Source organism: Cricetulus griseus (assembly GCF_003668045.3).
Source record: "Cricetulus griseus strain 17A/GY chromosome 1 unlocalized genomic scaffold, alternate assembly CriGri-PICRH-1.0 chr1_1, whole genome shotgun sequence".
Taxonomy (NCBI): domain Eukaryota; kingdom Metazoa; phylum Chordata; class Mammalia; order Rodentia; family Cricetidae; genus Cricetulus; species Cricetulus griseus.
Window position 1 is genome coordinate 233,085,452 of NW_023276807.1, and position 18,525 is coordinate 233,103,976.

At 45.4% G+C, this 18,525-nt stretch overlaps 1 protein-coding gene across 2 annotated transcripts in view; it reads right to left on the reverse strand.

Moving 5' to 3' along the window:
• Nucleotides 1–16,277, reverse strand: part of Dgkh (diacylglycerol kinase eta) — a 164,264-nt gene extending 147,987 nt beyond the window's left edge. Inside the window, exons 1-2 of one of the 2 annotated variants that reach the window (XM_027390077.2) lie at nucleotides 15,957–16,277; nucleotides 8,443–8,628 (exon numbers count right to left, since the gene is read on the reverse strand). In XM_027390077.2, the coding sequence (XP_027245878.1) occupies nucleotides 8,443–8,628; nucleotides 15,957–16,016 (246 nt within the window). In that variant the 5' untranslated portion in view covers nucleotides 16,017–16,277. The remainder of the gene's footprint in view (nucleotides 1–8,442; nucleotides 8,629–15,956) is intronic. The other variant, XM_027390079.2, reaches the window with a different exon arrangement.
• Between the last annotated feature and the right edge of the window lie 2,248 nt (nucleotides 16,278–18,525).

Here is an 18,525-nt window from a genome sequence, read left to right on the forward strand (position 1 = left end):
GTGCTCCTGCAGAGAGTCTGACTTTAGCTCCTAACACCAACATTAATTAGGTGGCTCACAACTGCCTGTAACTTCAACTCCAGGGGATCTGATGCCTTCTTTTGGCTTCCTTGGGCACCTCTATTCTATTCAAATGCACATATCCAAACATAGATGCACACTTATATACATAATTAAAAATGAAAATACTTTAAAAAGCATCAATAGCTAGGCAAAGCCACTCACTCCTGTAATCTAAGTAATCAGGAGGCTAAGGTGGGAGGATTGCTGAGAGATTGAATTCCAGGTTGCCTGGCTACAGAAGGAGATCCTGTCCACACCTGTACAAAATGGGCAAAAAGAAAAAAGAGTGTGTTTAATTCTAAATTAAAGCTGCAATCAATATTAACCACTGGCCATCTTAAGCCATGTGTTTCAAATGGCTAGAGTCACGGAGTGAAGCTACATTTGTCAAGGGACACTGAAATGTACTAACATGTTATGGTCTTTTTCAAAGTCTATTCTTAGGTGTAAAACAAACTCTCTTTAATTAAAACCTTCCCTTATGAACACAGTTCCTAAGTAAGTGAAGTCAAATAAACCCAATATCAGAGCAACGCCAAAGGGAGCCCAGCACTTTCCTAGGCCTCTATCCCTCCTGCCCTTACAGCAAGCACACAACCTTCAACTAAGTGAAAGATTTCTAAATTTAGTATGTCGAAGCAACACATCTTAAACGATATGTAACGATTAGTAAATTATTTGTCTTATCTTTAATAATGGACTATCATGTTCGACTTGCAATCAAAATGGAAAGAACACTGCTATACTATATACTACTGTACCAGGAGTCAGAGATTCCAGGCTATATTTAGTTCACATTAAAATGGAAGCAAAGACGCAAACCAATCTAAAAATAAAATGTTCTACAAAGATGAGATTTTTTTTTCAAATGGATTGAAATTTAGCTTTATTTGGTGCGTTAGATGCTGATATTTAGCAACGCTTTAATTTTGCATGGCTTTGGAAGCCAAAACTCAGCATCTCAATCTTCTATGGTCGAGGCCAGCCTTAGCCGGCAACAGTCAAACACACCCATCTCATCAGCCACATCCTGCTGCCACTTCATTTCTACACAGCCAACAAGTGACAAAGGCTTTACATATTTAAATAGGTTGCTTGTTTTAAAGGAGTATTTTTAAACCTGAAGATGTTAAATTTTCAAATTCCAGATCCTTAAATGAAGTTTTATTGGAGTCCAGACACACTCCCTCGAGTACTGTCAACAGCATTTCACACTTCACTGGCAGAGTATACTACTGGATTTGGGTGGTTTGTTTTTGTTGTTCTTTTTCTTTATTAAGGTATAACTGACAAAAATTATAAGCTGATACTGACAGTTGATGGCTTCTGGGGAAGGGAAAGTTAGCTTAAGGGATGGCCCCTGGTAGATCTAGCTTACTCCTATGGATAACCCATCATATTTCAGTAAATGGACAGTGCAAACTATTCACAGTAGAGGAGGAGGAGGAGAAGGAGGAGGAGGAGGAGGAGGAGGAGGAGGAGGAGGAGGAGGAGGAGGAGGAGGAGGAGGAGGAGAGGAGGAGGAGGCAGAAGTGGTGTTGGCAAAGGCAGAAAGGGGTAGAAAGATGGGGAGTATCTGGTAAGAGATAATGGGAAGACTGGGGTGAATATGATCAAAATGCACTGTATGAAATTCTCAAAGAATTAATACTATATTATACTAAAAACTATAAGATGCTCATGGCAGCTCACGACTATAAGCCAAGCTACTCTGGAGGCTTAGACCAGCGGCCACAAGATGAAGATCAGCCTGGGCAGTTTAGGGAAACCCTATCTCCAAGAAAACTTGAAAAAAAGCAAGGACATGTAGCCATGAGCCTACTACCTCAGTGGACAAGTACTTACTGAGTGTGCTGGCTAGTTTTATGTCAACCTGACACACGCTAGATCCAAATGAGAAAATGCCTCCAAGAGACTGGATCCTAGGTAAGTCTGTAGAGCATTTTCTTAATTAGTAATTGATGTGGGAGGGCCCAGCCCATTTGGGTGAAGCCATCCCTGGGCTGGTGGTCCTGGGTTCTACAGAAAAGCAGGCTGAGCAAGCCACGGAGAGCAAGTCAGTAAGCAGCACCCCTCTGTGGCCTCTGCATCAGCTCCTGCCTCCAGGTTCCTGCCTCGTTTGAGTTCCTGTCCTGACTTCCTTCAGTGATAGACAGTGATGTAAAAGCATAAAGCAGATAAACCCTTTCCTCCCCAACTTGCTTTCAAGCACCGTGTTTTATCACAGAAGTAGTAACTCTAACACCTCATATACTCGAGGCCCTGGGTTCAATCCCCAACACCACAAGAAAAAAAAAAAAAACCCAGCAAATATTTATGTTAAATGATATGCTATCCCATATGCACAACAGTGTGAAATGATTGAATTAGGCTTCTTCAATATGCATTTTGTAGTGAGAACATTTAAATTTTCTCTAATGTATAGCAAATTTCAATAAATAACCATTATTAGCTATAATTACCGAGACAGTTACAATAGAACTTATTCTATAGTCTATAGACCTTACCTAGTTGGTCTAACTGAAATTTTGTACCCTCTGACCAACGTCACTCCAGCCCTAGAGCTGAGTAATTCCGAGGGAGTCCTAATAGCCCCATACTTAGAAGAGTAGACAGAGTTCTTCCCAGACGGTCAAAATGTAGATAGATGGTCCTCTTTGCCTCCAACCTGTCTGTGGCACTCACTATTCCGACTTCTCTCTTTTCATCTTACTTGGTCTTTACTTGATTCCAATGTTTCCACACAGAACAGGAGCTAAGGTTTTTCAACGATATCTTCTGGTTTATTGTTTCTGTTTTAAACACTGAACAGAAAGCACCATGTGTCCCAAGACACTGCTACTTACAATTGGAAAAACAGTGAGCAAGTGTCCCCTGGTCTCCTCCACCTAGAAATCATGGTTAAAATAATAGTAATAATTTTGAGTGGTATAGTGCTTTTTGATTTTTGAGACAGGTTTCTCTGTGTAGCCCTGGCTGTCCTGGAACTCACTCTGTAGCCCAGGCTAGCCTCCAACTCACGGAGATTCACCTGCCTCTGCCTTCCAGTGCGGGATTAAAGGCATGCACCAGATCAGACAATAATGTTTTAATTGCAGAAACAGTATCTCAAGCCGGGCGTTGGTGGCACACGCCTTTAGTCCCAGCACTCCGGAGGCAGAGGCAGGAGGATCTCTGTGAGTTCGAGGCCAGTCTGGTATACAGAGTGAGTTCTAAGACAACCTCCAAAGCAATACAGAGGAAACCAAAAAGAAAAAAGAAAAAGAAAAAGAAAAGACCTATCTCATAAAGCAAAGAAAAGCAAAAATCCAGACCGCCTCACCAAAGCTACGGAAGTTTACTTAGGGTAAGCTTTTATGATAAATTAAAACTATGATATTAATCAGCTAAAAGCAGTATTCTGTATTGAGATACATTTTTGCCAAGTTCAGGGAATAACTTATAGCCATTGGAATTAATATATGAACACATATAAACGTCACACAATGAGAACCTGATTACTTAATCAGGAGATATTTTTGACACACAAAGCTCCCAGACCTTGGCCGAGATAATTCAATGGCTGAAAGACATTGAGACAATTCTCATCTGTTTGTACCACTGGATGACAGTGGGCCATGCAATCTGAGCAAGCATCCCCAGCCATTGATGCAAAATCAAAGATTACTATTACTGCACTTGAATATCAACAAAAGGCACACACAATCTTCTTCATGTTCAGAACCTAACTGCTCATGTCGTTTCAGACTGTCTCATTGTCGGCACCTGTGAAATGTGTTAAAGCGCCATGTCTAAATGAGACTCCACCCCACTGGGAGGGAAGAGAGGCAGCAGAAGAAACCAGGGAGGAACAGCAACCTTACCGCTCCCATTTGGCTTTTTTACACCAACATCACTTTCACTCCTGCAGAGGTTTTTACCTTTGGGAAATTAAGTTGGGTACAAAATTACCAGTTTAGCACATGGGAACCTAGATGTATCTATCTGAAGTTCTACTCAACTGAAAGGAGAAAAGACCCAAGTGAAAATAGTAAAGAGGGCAAAAGATATACTAAGAAACCATGGAGGAAAATTGAAAACAAAAAGGGAACAAAAACACATATACAGTGGGGCGGGTGTGTGTGTGTGAGGAGGGCACTAAGATAGAGGAGATCACTGTTAAACCACATTCGCCTTTAAAGGACATTCTCACTCTTGGGCTGGGGCAGGGCAGATGGTGAGGTTCTGCTTTCCATCTTCAACACCACCCTCTCTCTCATTCTCTCTCTTATTCTGTCTCCTCTCTCAAATACACACACACACACACACACACACACACACACACACACATCCTATTCTTTATACAAAAAGTCTGCATATCCATTACAAAAACAAAAATGCTGAAATTATCGTGCTGTCCTAAAACCATCCATTTCCTTCCACAAAAAGCTGATTAATTACATGATCCCATACCATGTTAGGTTCAACCAAATGAAACTTCCTACACTTTGCCAATTTGGAACTGCTGAGAGCAATTTTATGCAGCTCAACTGAAAGACCTACCATCACTAAAAAGAATGAAGTAAATATACAGAAGACCATTATAGAATAGTCCCAGTAGCAGTTTTTAGAAATAGGTATATATTTATATGTGAAGAATATATACTCCAATGTGTGAATATCTATGAATATAAAAATAGGTAGTGAAATGTATAAATGTATTACTATATCTATATACATAATATATATTTATATATCCTTACATGTATGTTGTACATATATAATACACAACACTTTTAAGTCCATAGACATTTTCTGAAATCACCCCAAGAAAATGTCCCCTGTGACTGCTTCTGAGAGGGAAACCAGAGGTCGATGATGAGATGGGGCTTACTTTTATGGCTATGATCCCATCACTACAAAGTCTCCCATCACTGTGCAGTCTCTTGTACTGTTAGTATGTCTGACTAGATGCATGTATTGTTCTGAGACAGGACCTTACAATGTAGGCCAGGCTATAGTCAAATTTACCATCCTTCTGCCTCGGCCTCCTGAGTACTGTAATTAGCATACCCATTGCCAGCTTGCACAACTTTTTGAATTAAGAAAATGTCTAGATACTTTTTAAATATCTCAAGTAATTTAATGTCCATTTTAACAAGCAAATCATTTAAAATACTATAAAGCATTTAGAACAAGGACACTTCAAATAAGGTTAAACTTCAGCATTTTTGTTTGTTAGATTTTTGAGACAGGGTCTCATGTAGCCCAGGCCAGCCTGGAACTTGATAAATGAGGAGTAAATGAGGATGACCTTCAATTCCTGTTCTCCCTGCCTCTATCGCCTGAGTGCTAGAATTATCGGTGTGTGCCACCACACCTGGTTTATATGCAGTGCTGGGAATCGAACCCAAGGCTTTATGCATGCTAGAAGCACTCTACTAATGAGTGGCTGTCCGTCACTCTAAACTACCTTCCAAATGGCTTCATGTTCCTGAGAATCTCAATGAGAACTGAAGTTATTGTTAGCTGTGTTTCAATGGTAACATTCACATTACAAGTATTTAATAACTCTGCAGTCCTACAAGGAAAGATCTCTCTCTCTCTCTCTCTCTCTCTCTCTCTCTCTCTCTCTCTCTCTGTGTGTGTGTGTGTGTGTGTGTGTGTGTGTGTGTGTGTGTTGCATATGTGAGAAGGTCAAGGTCACATGTCTTCTTTGCTTTTTAGTTTTTGAGACAGGGTTGCTCCCTGAACATGGAACTTGATTGACCTTGACTTGCTCAGCCAGCAAGCCCCAAAGACCCTCCTGTCTCTGCCTCTCTAGCTCGTGGCTTTTTTTTTTTTCCAAACATGGTGTAGTGGTCTACATGTGTATGTCCCCCACAGTCCGGTCTAGTCCTTGGTTGTGGTGGGTTTGTGTGAGAAGGTTTAGGAGGTCTGGCCTTTCTGGAAGAAGTGTGTCACTGGGTTTGGGCATTGTTTGAGAATTTAAAGCTTCACATCACTTCCAGTTCTCTCTGCATCACGCTTTTAGTCCCACATGTAACGGCTTCCTGCTTCTGCTGCCATGCCTCCCTCCCATAATGGGCTCTGACACATTTGGATCTAAAGGACCAAACAAACCTCTATGAGCTGTCTTGCTCACAGTGTTTTATCATAGCAAAAGAAAAGTAACAAAGACAAATGGGTACTGGACATCCCACTCAGGTCCTCTGCTTGTATAGCAAGCACTTCACAGACTGAGACAGCTCCCCAGCCCTGAGACATCTTCAACTTTATTGACAACACATTTAGCCACAGGCCCTGTCTAGCTACACATAAAGACTTGATCAGGAGCATATTTGCACATCTGTATGTAAGCATGTTTGTGTGTATAAGGGTGAGAATGAAGAACTAAAGGCACTATTAGTAATCCTAACCCTTCATTCTTAGTGGTTTTTCACAATATATGAGCAAGAACTGTTGGTGTTGTCTCAAAAACAACTAAGCTTAGAGTGAGATCTGAGGCCTGGACCTCTCCTCCAGCCTCTCCCATCTTATACCCCTGTGGAGAAGAGGAGGAAATATCTACATTTTCCTAAGGGTGCTTCCATTCTCTTCCAGATAATACCCATTGTTACCTTTAGCTGTTCTACTTGTATTAACTCCCCCACTGACTTCATCTTCTTCCCTCAGAGCAATGTATGTGATGAGAGCCACAGTGATGAAGTTTACAGTGCATGTTAGTCTGGACTGCAGGAGGAGGGGAGTGAGGCTGAAGCCCACGAGTCTTGTCAGCTGAAGGCTCTGGCCTCAGATGTTTGTATTTGGAAACGTTTTATATGAATATTAACACATAAGCAAGTATAAAATGCAGATATTTCTGATATTCTGTTATGAATGAATATCAGAGGCAGTATTCCAAAGCCTGATAATTAGCCATAATTGTGGCAGGTATTTATCAGAAAGTCCAACAGAAAATACAAAAATAAATATGCTTTTTACATATGTTTTAAGTCTTCATAAAATTCAAAAATTAAACAATACAATCTTAGCTATGAATCTGAAGTTCATTAGACCTACAAAATTTAGTAGTAATACCCAACAAGTTTGCTGTTCAACTTTACTCAGTTCAATTTATAACCATATCTAAATTTTCTTTACAATGCCATAAATCTTACTAGCCAATCTTGATACCAATATACATGAAATTTTGACCATTTCATGTAATTATATAATTTGCCATTTTTAAACCTGCCACTTTTTCTCATTAACCCAGTTTTATGTTGTTTTTTTTTTTTTAACTTGAGATTTCAAAAGATAAATCGTTGTTAGTTAAGTCTCTATACTGGTTAGCTTTAATCTTTGAAAAATACTCCAAATTCCCAAATATTACAAATGCTATAAAACTCAAAAGCCATCTCTATTAAAAAGCAGTTCCAAGATGTGAAGTAAACAAACAGCAGAAGCAACCCTGACTCTTTAGTAACTGTATCTTTACAGCCACTGACATGAGTGTCTCCCCTTAATGTTAGAAGTCAGCTGACACTAAAACAAACACTAATCCACTGGCATACAGTAAAAACTGTTTCCATGTAAGACTCTCATGAGCCTTAGGAAGCTAATTTTCACGAAAATAGCTGTAGAATAAATTAGCTTTTGCAGCCAATGATTTAATCAGTTCCCTACTCAAATTCCTCCAGGTCCCCCACCGCCAATAGCCTAGGTGTGAAGACTTTGAAACTAATGAGAACTTTAGAATATGTAAATCCATTAATACCCAGTAGCCCCTGCCTTGTATATGTTCATCATCAAATGAAAGTTCAACTTTGAGAAGGTCGACACAACTCCACAAAAGTACCACACACACCGTCCTGCACATAAGCTGAAGAGGAAATGTGTGATGAACCACCATGTATGTGCAATCTGAGTTCTGCATGCTGTGGGAACCCGAGACACAGAAGCCTAGCCAGCCTGTAGGCACAGCACACCAGAGAAACTGACTGGAGTCATCTCCTATCCACCCTTTCGAGCTGTACCCAGTGAGGAGCAAGCAGTCTGCTGCTGCAAGGTGGCAGGCGCGATACAGCTTCCGCAGGTCTTCCAGCTCAAGCAGCACGGAGACTGAAACACCAAACTCCCTATTAAGTTCCCTAAGAGGGAACTCGCAGAGGGGCTTCAACTTCCTCCCATGCTCCAGCCAAGCCACTCGCTCTGACCGCTAGCCCAGCGTTCTGGAACACACCCTGGAAGTCTCCAAACCCCAGGCAGGAATCCCTGTCTCCGGGTCCCGCCCCTGAGCGAGGCCACGCCCCGTCCATGCCGCGCCCCTGCGCCCCTCCTCCGGATCCTGGTTCCCGGGATCTCCCCGCGTCCTCCCTCCACCTACAGCTTTCCTGCAGGCCCCCACATCAGCCTTACCTTGGTCCGGATCTGTCCAGAGGTGGACACTTTGCGGATCAGCTTCTGGGGCCCCTCCTGCTCCGCTTCACTGTCGGATGAATCCTCTCCCGGTCCCGCAGCGGTTGGGGAAACCGCGCTGGTCCCAGCGGCCGCTCCTCCCGGAGGGTGGTGCTGGCTGCCCGCCCCGGCCATCCTCTCTGGTTCCTGCGGGGTACACAACAGTGCCCCGAGGGGCTGTGGTCAGCGGCTGGGCTCTGCCCGAGCGTCCAAGCCCCGCGTCTAGCTGGCGCCATCTTCCGAGGTCCTGGCCGCTCGGCTCTGGGGACCGGGGACCACACGCCGCCCCTGACGAGACCGCCGGCTCCTCTGCACGCTTCACGCCTGCGCACCCAGACTTGGGATGTTCTGGGGTTGCTGCCCCAGGGGATACGACCAGCACCGAACTAAGAATGGAGGTCGCAACAAGGCTCGAACAACCTTACTCTTGCTCTTTCTGGGGTCTGGGGGCCTAGAGGGAATAGAGGGCCGAATTGGGCAGGACTGCACCAGCAGGTCAGGCGATGGCGATGCTCTTCCCCTGGTGCTAGGCTGCAGCCGTGAGGGGAAGGCTCCTGCGGGAAAAGGGAATGTAGGGTTTCCTCCTACGCCCAGGGGTGCAGCCCTGGACCCCGAATCTCCACACACTAGGGCCTTGTGGCACCCTTCCAGCTAAGTAAAAGTTCCCTCTGCCCGGGATATGTTCTGGATCTCCGGACCCTCGGCACAACTGCGAGGACCTTACCTCTCCCACCTCTGCCAGGGAATTCGGGTCCTTTCGGCCTCCTCTACTGTGGTGTTTAGTTTTGGGCCCACCCCCATCCGGCGCACACGGAAGAGAAGAGCATTTTCCGGGAGGTTCAGCTCCGCTCTGGGAACTTTTCGTTCAGAAAGAGCGATTCCCTTTGGCTAACAGGAAGCTGAGAAGGGCGTGGAGAGAGCGCCGAAACAAGAGAGGACACGCAGCCCAAGACGACAATATGCTGAAATAAATGTCTAAGCTGAAGCGCCCATCCACAATGCCTTGGAAGAATGCATTCAGCCACATGAACAAACTACTCAGCAAAGAAAAAATTTATATATACATTCACATGAGAGAAAAGACGTCACTCCCTAGCCCGGACTAGAGCCGGAGGAGAGGGGGGTCCACAGGCTGTAGCTTTGGCTCCGGAGGCATCCCTAGCCTGCTGCCTAAGCGCAGCGGCAGGCGAGAGCAACCTGGCTGCACGGAATGCACACTCAGCCTCAAAAGTCATGTACTGTTAGGGGAAGGCTGGGGGACAAGACACTAAAATGACAAGTTTCCTGCTGTCAACTGAAGAGAATTTCACACTGTTATCGGCTGTTTTTTCAATTAAGTAAGAACTCCCTAGCCTCCCCTGAGGGCCCTTGATAGAGCAATCTTTTTAGCCCAAGCCCTTTAGGTTCCTTTCCTAGTTGTCAGTTGGCCATGATCTTGAAAGTTCCTCGAAACTAAGATTCTGGATGGTTGTTTTCCTCTAAGAGCAACCTTAACACCCAACAATTATTCGGCTCTGTGTTAGAGCTGAGAGCGCTAAGACATTTTAACTGTACTAAAATTGGGAAATGCGTTTCAATTATTCAGCATAAGAGAGTACTGCCATGTTACATGAACACAAAGACAACCTCTCACACTTCAGTTATTCCCTTTAGGAAAGAAAGGAGTGGGGTGAAATGTACTTCAAGAGTTCTTAGGGCCTGATAATATGAAGTTTGTATCTACAAGAGCATACTGCTGGAAAGTCTTTAGAGACAGTAACATTAAATAAAGGCCTTGGCTGGGATTATAAATCAGTGCTAGAGTTCTTGTCTAGTGTACAGAGGCCCATCACAACCAAAACAAAATAATGAATGCCCTTTGAATGACCTTTATCCTGGTCTGGCTACTTCATCACAGACAAATCTAATGATTTGGCATCACAAAGACCCCCAGTAAAGGGGTCTTTACATAGTTCAAACTTTCCTTTTAACGTTAAAGGCACTGAGGTCACAAGCTGGGACCAAAGTAAAAAACATGTGATCACGATTCTAGCATTCTCTTCACCACACTATATATAGCTAAAGGTCAGCTTGGCCGTTATCTCGTACTTCAATCTACACATTAAGCTTTCAAGTTTTATATAGCAACATTTTCCAGGACCCAGGCAAGGGTGACTGAAATGAAAGGTGGTTTAACACCCATGCCTATTTGTGATCCTTGAAAGAAGATGGGTTACATTTCTCACTCTTTGAAAGGATGCTGACTGCTTACAGATAGTTTAAAACAGCATCTGATCCAGGAGCTGGGCAAGTAATTCCTCAAAGTGTGGGCGGGTATTTGTTACTTATAAAAACTTAACCTTGCCACCAGCTCTGCTCTATATAGAGTTCAACGACAAGTTTCTAATGCTTGTAACTTTAAAAGCAAAGCCAATCTAAGTCTAGTTCAGCTAAGAAAATGACTGTAGCTCCTCAACATCTGCAGCTGTAGAGGAAACCCCTGATGAAAACACTGTGTAGGCAAAGGAAGGAATGCTGCCTCATTTCCCACAAAAGGCAGCTCAGGAAAACCCCCACTGGAGAATCGTCTCTTCTAGAAACTTGCAAGGAATCCCCAATTTAAAATAATATTTGACCTACTAACTGCTTCTCCAGTCCTGGCTGTAGATGTCCAAAATGGCTATCTAATCTAACTGAAATGCACTTGAACTTTTTTGGGGGGGAGGGGGGTTGTTTGTTGTTTGTTTTTGGAGATAGCCTCACAGCACACCTCAGGATGGCCTGGAGCTCATTTCATAGCCCAATTTGACTTTGAATTCATGGCAGTTCTCCTGTATCAGCCTCTGTATCTCAAAATGGCTATTGAAGTTTCAAATGTGTGGCACATTACTTTATTTGATTTATAAATCTTTCCTTGACTTTTTCTTCAGTGTTTTAGATTTTCATATAATTTCTTCAATGCTGCTTATTTATTACTGTTACTCTGAGATCTTTGCCAGGCAGTGGTTGCACACAACTTTAATCCCAGCACTCAGAAGATAGAGGCAGGTGGATCTCTGTAAATTGGAGGCCAACGGGGTCTTCAGTGTGAGTTCCAGGGCAGCCAGGGCTATACAGTAAACCCTGTCAGGGGGGCTTGGGGGGTGTCTCCATGTGGAACGTATCACCAAAACTGTTTAAAACTTGCGTATAGGAGGTTGGAGCAGGAGTGTCAAGAGTTATATAGTGATTATATAGTGATTAACAGGCCACTCCAGAGCAACACAGCAAGATCTTGTCTCCAAAGAACGACATCAACAAAAACTCTATACATGTTATAATCAGGATTAAATGGAAATTAATCACTAAGTGGCTTTCTACTTAATAAGGCATCATACTCCATTAGGGAAGAAAAAAAAAAGTAGTGACATGCTGACTAAAACCTTATGAACATTAAATATTACTATCTATAGGAGTATTTTAAATTAATCAACTACTAGCAACAATCTTAAAGTGTTGAATCCCATGTTCTACAGTTTTACATTCAAATTTTAATATAATGTGTTGAGGGTTACACATCATACGCTGAAAAAAACACAAGTAGGTACTTTAGAAACCATGTTCCTGCTCAGTGCAGAACCAAAGACTGCAGAATGAACAAGCACAGGCCTGGAGGCTACCGTGACTGCCATGTACAACTATTTCCACAGACAACAAAACATTCTGAGAGCAGTAGTGCTGTGAATTATAGGAACACACTCTGGTCCTTGCACACAAGGCAGAACTTCTCATCATCCTTGCATAAAGTGTAACCGTGCAACCTCTTGTTTGTATTTGGCCTTTGCTCTTTGAAACCCTTCCCTTTCTACACGTCTAATTCTGGATTATTAACTGGTATAACGTTAACTGGTAATACTAACTGGTTCAAATCCATTTGGAAACAAAACTCAACTTTAGGAAATGAAACTTCAAGCTTCCCTCCATTAAAAAAAAAAAGGTATTTTGTAAATACTCCTACATTTTTAAACTGAGCTAGAATTCTAACTACCTATTGGCTATCCACTCCCACCCTAGTTTAGGGACTGCTTTGCTAAATATCTTCCTACCCATTCATTCCCAACATCAAAGTGCTTTTATTCTGTTTATTTTAGTGGGATGAACCCAGGGCATTGCTTAGGCACATGCTCTATCACTAACCTGCATCCCAAGTATTTTCTCTAATTGGCTTTTTGATAGAGTCTCAATATGTAGCCCATGCTAGTCCCAAACTCTGAGCCTTCCTTCCTCAGCTGATTTGCTGTGATTACAGGAGTGCAGTACCACACCCAATTCCCCAAATATTTTTTGATTTGAAATTTGAGTGATGCCTGTATTTTCACTAACACTTGACTATATTCCAAAGCTACCATCAAGAAAAACAGAGAAACTTAACTGTTAGCCTGTATCTTCTTTAAGTTCAATACTTAACCAGAATAATGCTAAATAAAGCTAATAATGTATTCAAATGTTCTGATTTAGCTAAATAACTTAATTTCACCCCCTCACAAAGAGAATGTCATGAAGTCCCAAAAATTCCCTTAGTTCCAGGCATTGGTATACTTTAGCCAAGTACTGTTTCATTTCAGGTAGCCACATTAATCTCCAAGGAATCCTTTGCTTTTCTGTCTGAATAGTAGACACCATAGCCTTATGGTTTAGACTCAGAGAGAGAGAGAGAGAGAGAGAGAGAGAGAGAACAAATTCTTACATGCATGCTGTTACATGCCATAATAATATAGCAATCCCACTTACTCTATACTTAAGTCTTTTTTGTGAATGTAAATCTGCAAGCTTCTATGATAAAGTATTAAATTGCCTATATTTAAATTTTAAAAAGGTTTTAAAGAACTCAGAATTGGAAGCCAAGTGAAAACAGGTTTGTTTTCTTTGCTGTTGTTTCATTTTGTTTTAAGAGAGAAAGGATTTATTTTGGCTCGGAGGATAAATGTATCTTGGTGGGGACAGACTGGCAGCTGGGGCTCCACCTGTGGTAGCCAGAGCATACACCAGCTGCTTGTTCTTTGGCACTTACAGGACACAATGAGTGAAGCAGGTATCCCCAACCTGAGAGACTGAGCACACACAGACTGGACTTCAGGAAACCTGTGACTCCACTAAATGTGTTTAGGGAGGGAGGGGTGTGTGTGTGTGTGTGTGTGTGTGTGTGTGTGTGTGTGTGTGTGTGAGAGAGAGAGAGAGAGAGAGAGAGAGACAGTGGTTCCTTGGGGCTATAGTGGCTAGGTGCTAGTTTTCTAAGTATACCATGTTCTGCTCGACTGTATGTCATATAGATTCATTATGAAGGAAGCCAGAATTCCCCTCATTCAGATTCTTAAGATCACTGAGGCAAACAAAGTTAAAGAACCTGATTTTTGAGAACTCCATGATGCCTGGAATCCTGGTGCTCTGCAGAAACAAGAGCATGGCAGGGAGCTCCAAGCCTGCCTGGGTTACCTAGTAAATTCCAAACAAGACTTGGAGGAGTACAGTGTGAGAATCTGCCCCAAGCACAAAGAAACAAAACCGACTCTGATGGACCCAGTGTTCCTTCTAAACATATTTCGATCAAGTTAACACCAATCCCTTTGCTTCACCCGGCAGAAATATTTAACATTTAAACATTTTCCCACTAATGCATTTTCCTTTCTTTTGTGTATTCTCCTGTTTTAGTAATGCAGGTAACTCAACTTTCTTAAGGAATTATATAAAGATTACCTTTGAAAAATGTTTAAACGTTGTAGTCATTACAGAAGGTTCATAATAAAATCACTGAGGAGAAACGTTTTATGACACATACTTGAATAGATTTCACTCTTTAGCTATAAGAATGTAAGCTTCCTGGGGACAAAAATTGCCAGAGTGTTAGCAGCTTGCCCAACCATCACAGAACATGATAGGTGTTGGATAAAAATATCTGCTGAACAAATAAAAGGCCTTAGCCATTTAACTACGCCTACTTTTTAAGAGTTCCAAAGTCTAGCTAGTATCACCGCTCTCACACCTCTGTAAAGGTTTTAGTTTTAAAAGTTCATGGGGTGGGGGTGGAGGGGAAATAGTACTGAATATTTTCTGTAAGAATAAGAAAGCACTTTGGTTCTTACCACTTTTGAAAAGAAAACAGAGGTCTCTAATTTTCTAACTGCAAAGTACTCCTGACATTCATCCCCCCTCCCAAAAGAAAAGACTACACATAACTCATGGTTTCCCACTGTCACTGGTGTAGGCTGATGGGACTTCATATAGTAGTAAAGTTCAGAACAGGTCACTAGATTTACTTCCCAGTGATCTTAAATGTCAAAACTGAACTGTATTCTTAACCAAGAATAGCTTACTCCATGATGGTGATAGCAATAGAACATGAGCAGATGGACTACCTAACGTGCAAATTCACAAAAGCAAAAGCATCTGCAGATGGATCAAAGTCGAAGGACACTCCTGAAAGGTCAGGAAGCAAGAGGCAGCGAAACGTACCCTGGCAAAGGGGCTGGGAGTCTACGGGTCAGAAAAGGAGAAGCAAGCCTGGCACCTGACCTCTCAACAGGCAGAGGGCCCGCCTGAGCAGACTCAGGAAGTCCCTAGGAAAACATCATCCGAACAGCACCACAGCACGGATGAAGCCAGAAATTTTGGACCAGGCTTTTGAGACAGGTTCTCAGTATCAACCACAAGGGAGTAGCAAATACGCAGGCAGGGCGTGCAGAGCCAAAATTCATTGCCCACTCAAGATTACAGGGGTCTGCGTGGGACCGGTATTCCTGGGAGGAATCCCTGGAGGGGTGGATACCAGAGGGTTCTGTTTGAGATGCAAGAAATAAGTTAAAGGAGTTTAGGGAACAAAATAAAGACCCCGACTCTCCTCATCTTCGCACACACAACACACGCACCACTCTGGGCCCCTAAAATGCCTCCGTGTGGCGTGTGCTTGGCCAAGCGAAAGCGAAGTTGACTCGTCGCTGGATCCAGGACCAAGACCCCTGACCCCCACAGCAGCCCGGGGCAAGCGCGGCCACCGGAGTCGGAGGCGTGGCTCTGGGCTACTGGCCGACACTCGCCTGCCTCCCCAGGCGGCGGTCCTCGGGAACCTGCGCGCCCAGGTGACTGCCAGGGCGCGGTCAAGAGGTGAGCCCCGTCTCCTCCCGGCGCCACCCGCTGACTGCGGGGCCCCGCCGCCTCCTCCTCTCCCCGGGCCGCCGCGCCACACTCGGGAATGAAGTGCAAAGTTGGGAAGCGGATGAAGCGCGGAAACAGTCCTCGAAGGACCGTCGCCAGAGGCCCCTCGGGGAAGAGCTCCAGCCGACCGGACAAAGGCGCTCCGGGCGGCGCGCGAGGTGGAGCCCGGGCGCCGGAGGAAGCGCTGCCCCGGCTGGGAAGCAGCTGGGGACCTCATCCCGGACCGCTTCCTGAACGGAACCCGGGCCGGGAGGGGGGAGCAGGGAGCAAGGACAAGCGGGAGGGGTGGGCGCGGGCGCGGTACCCACCGGTTCCTCCCAGGCCAGGCTGCGGACACCGAGCGCGGGGCGCACGTGCTGCGGATCCATCGCGCCGGCCCGCGCCCGCTGGCCGCCGGGGCGCACGGACACGGGCCCCCGCCGCCGCGGCCGCCGCCTCTTGTACCTCGCTCGCCGCGATCGCTGTCGCTGCCGCCCCGGCTCTCGCCCGGAGCCAGTCACCGGCCCTCCCGCGCTCTCTGGCTTCCGCCGCGCTCGCCCGCCCCCGCGCTGGTCCCTTCCTCCGCCGCCGCCTCCGCAGCCGCTTGCGTCCCGCTCCCTGGAGCGGCCGTGAGCGCTCGGCTCCCCGAGCCGCCGCGCCGCCGCCTCCCACGGCCGCAGAATCCGCCCCTCGCTCCTGTCTCCGCCCCCGACTCCCTCCCCTTTCCTCCCGCCGCCCGCCCCTCCCCCAGCTGCCCCTCCCGGCGGGCGGCCCGGGACGCACGTGACCCCCCTGCCAGTCCTTATAAGGCGTGGAACCGAAAGCGGCCACCGGGTGGTCACGGGCACCAGGAGGTGGCATCGCGGAGAGAGGTAGCCTCCCCGAGGGGCCGGGCTCGCCAGGCGCCTCGGGGGAAGCCCGGGCCCACTGGCTCACCCGGGGAGCTCGTCCTGGCGTCCCTGTCCCTCGGCCTCCCTCGCTCCCGACGCCTGTAGCCCCCGCCGGCCGCCTCCAGAGCTGAGGCTGGAGCAATTGCCCAAGACAATACCCGGCTTCAAACAGAGCGAGGCTGCGCTTCGCACCCCTGAGCAGCTCCCCAAGCACCCCTGCCAGGGGTGGTTTACTCTGAGCTGCTGGGATGACTGGCTGGTTTGCCATCCGCAAGAGAGGTTAAGCTTGCGGAGCCCTGCCTTTACTCATTTTCTGTGGCTACAGGGTTTCGTGGGAAGAAAACCAGCTGAGGAGCCGGTCTGTGGTCCGCTGTGAGCGCTCCACTCGAATTAGGAGCAGGGGCAGTTCGAAGACAGACCTTAAATGTCAACTGTCTCCTCCTGCTGCTTTCAGAGAAAAAGAAAACGAAAAGTGCAAGTAGCGTTTCAAATCATCCTTACTGGCAGCGAAGACGGTTTCCATCTAGTTCCAACAGAGTGGTGACTGCATTTACATGGGTCATTTCCTCTCTCGTGGACTTTCAGGCTCCTGCCAGCATCCTCTCATGGCCCGTCGTCTGGTAGACAGATGCATTCACACGTTTTGAAACCAAAAAAAAATCAAAACACCTGATCCAGCTTGCTCCCACGTCATTCTAATTTCCGCGGCTAATATTCCACTGAGGCTGCTCTGCTAAAGGTCACCTAAGGTTTGTGGAGAGAGCCTCCTAAACCACTGGATGTTTTCCAACCCTCGCCTTCTATGACCTGACAGATTACATTTGTATTCCTGAATCTCTCCTTTAAATTAGCCCTTGATAATTGGGTCTTCTTTGTTTCTGACCATGTTTTTGTTCCGTGCTCTCTTATTCGCTGATGAGCCTAAGTGGCCTGGCCTTCATTTCTTTCTAATGAGGGTGGAGTAGTACAAATGAGTGGTCTATCAGGTCCTGCCTGACATCCCTTGCTTTTAGTTACCAGACAGGTAGTGATAACTCAGAGATTTCCATCATTTCTCATCTTGCTGCCTTCACCTCCTGGGCACCAGCAGTACACTGGGGCTCAAATCCTGGGCTTCATTCACTTTAGGCAAGCATCCTGCATCCTGTCTACCGACTAAGCTACGTGCCCAGAACAAGAGCCAACTTATTTTTTCAAACATTTAATTTTTTAAAAACTTTTATTTTTCACTTCCATGTGTGTGTCTGTGTGCGGGTTTGTGCACATGAGTGCAAGTTCTCATGGCGGCCAAAGGCACCCAATCCCCCTGGAACAGGAATTACAAGCCACCCAGTGTGGGTGCTAGGAGTCAAACTCCCTGTCCTCTGCAAGAACAGTGTGTGCTCTTAATCGCTGAGCCATCTCTCTCCAGCCCAGAAGCCTGTCTGCTTCTTAACGAGAAATCTCTTCCTCTATTCCCCCTGGCCTTAAATTCAACCTGTCTAAAACAGAGTGCTTTCCTGACAGCTGATTTTTCTCTCGAGTCTTATGTAAATGTCACCACAATTCACTTAGTCATAGAAAGGAGGAAAAAATAATCCCAGGTTCCTCCTTTCTCTCACTGTTTCCCCTCCCTCTTGGTTCCTCCCAGCACCCTCTCTCTCTCTCTCTCTCCCTCTCTCTCTCTCTCTCTCTCTCTCTCTCTCTCTCTCTCTCTCTCTCTCTCTCTGTCTCTCTGTCTCTCTCTGCCCCCCCTGGCCTGACTCAGGGGCCCTTATTTTAGACTCCTGAAACTTTGCATTACTTTCCTTATTAATTTTGAATTTTTATTACACTTTTATTCATTTGGGCCCATGAGCAAGTGTGGCGGTCAGAAGACAATTCGAAGGCAAGGGTTCTCTCCTTTCACCATTCGAGTGCTGGGTATTGAACTCTGACCATCAGGCTTGGCAGCAGGTGCCTTTACCTACTGAGCCATCCCTCCAGCTCCACTTATTAGTTGTGTTGCCTGGGAATTGTTTATTTGTTA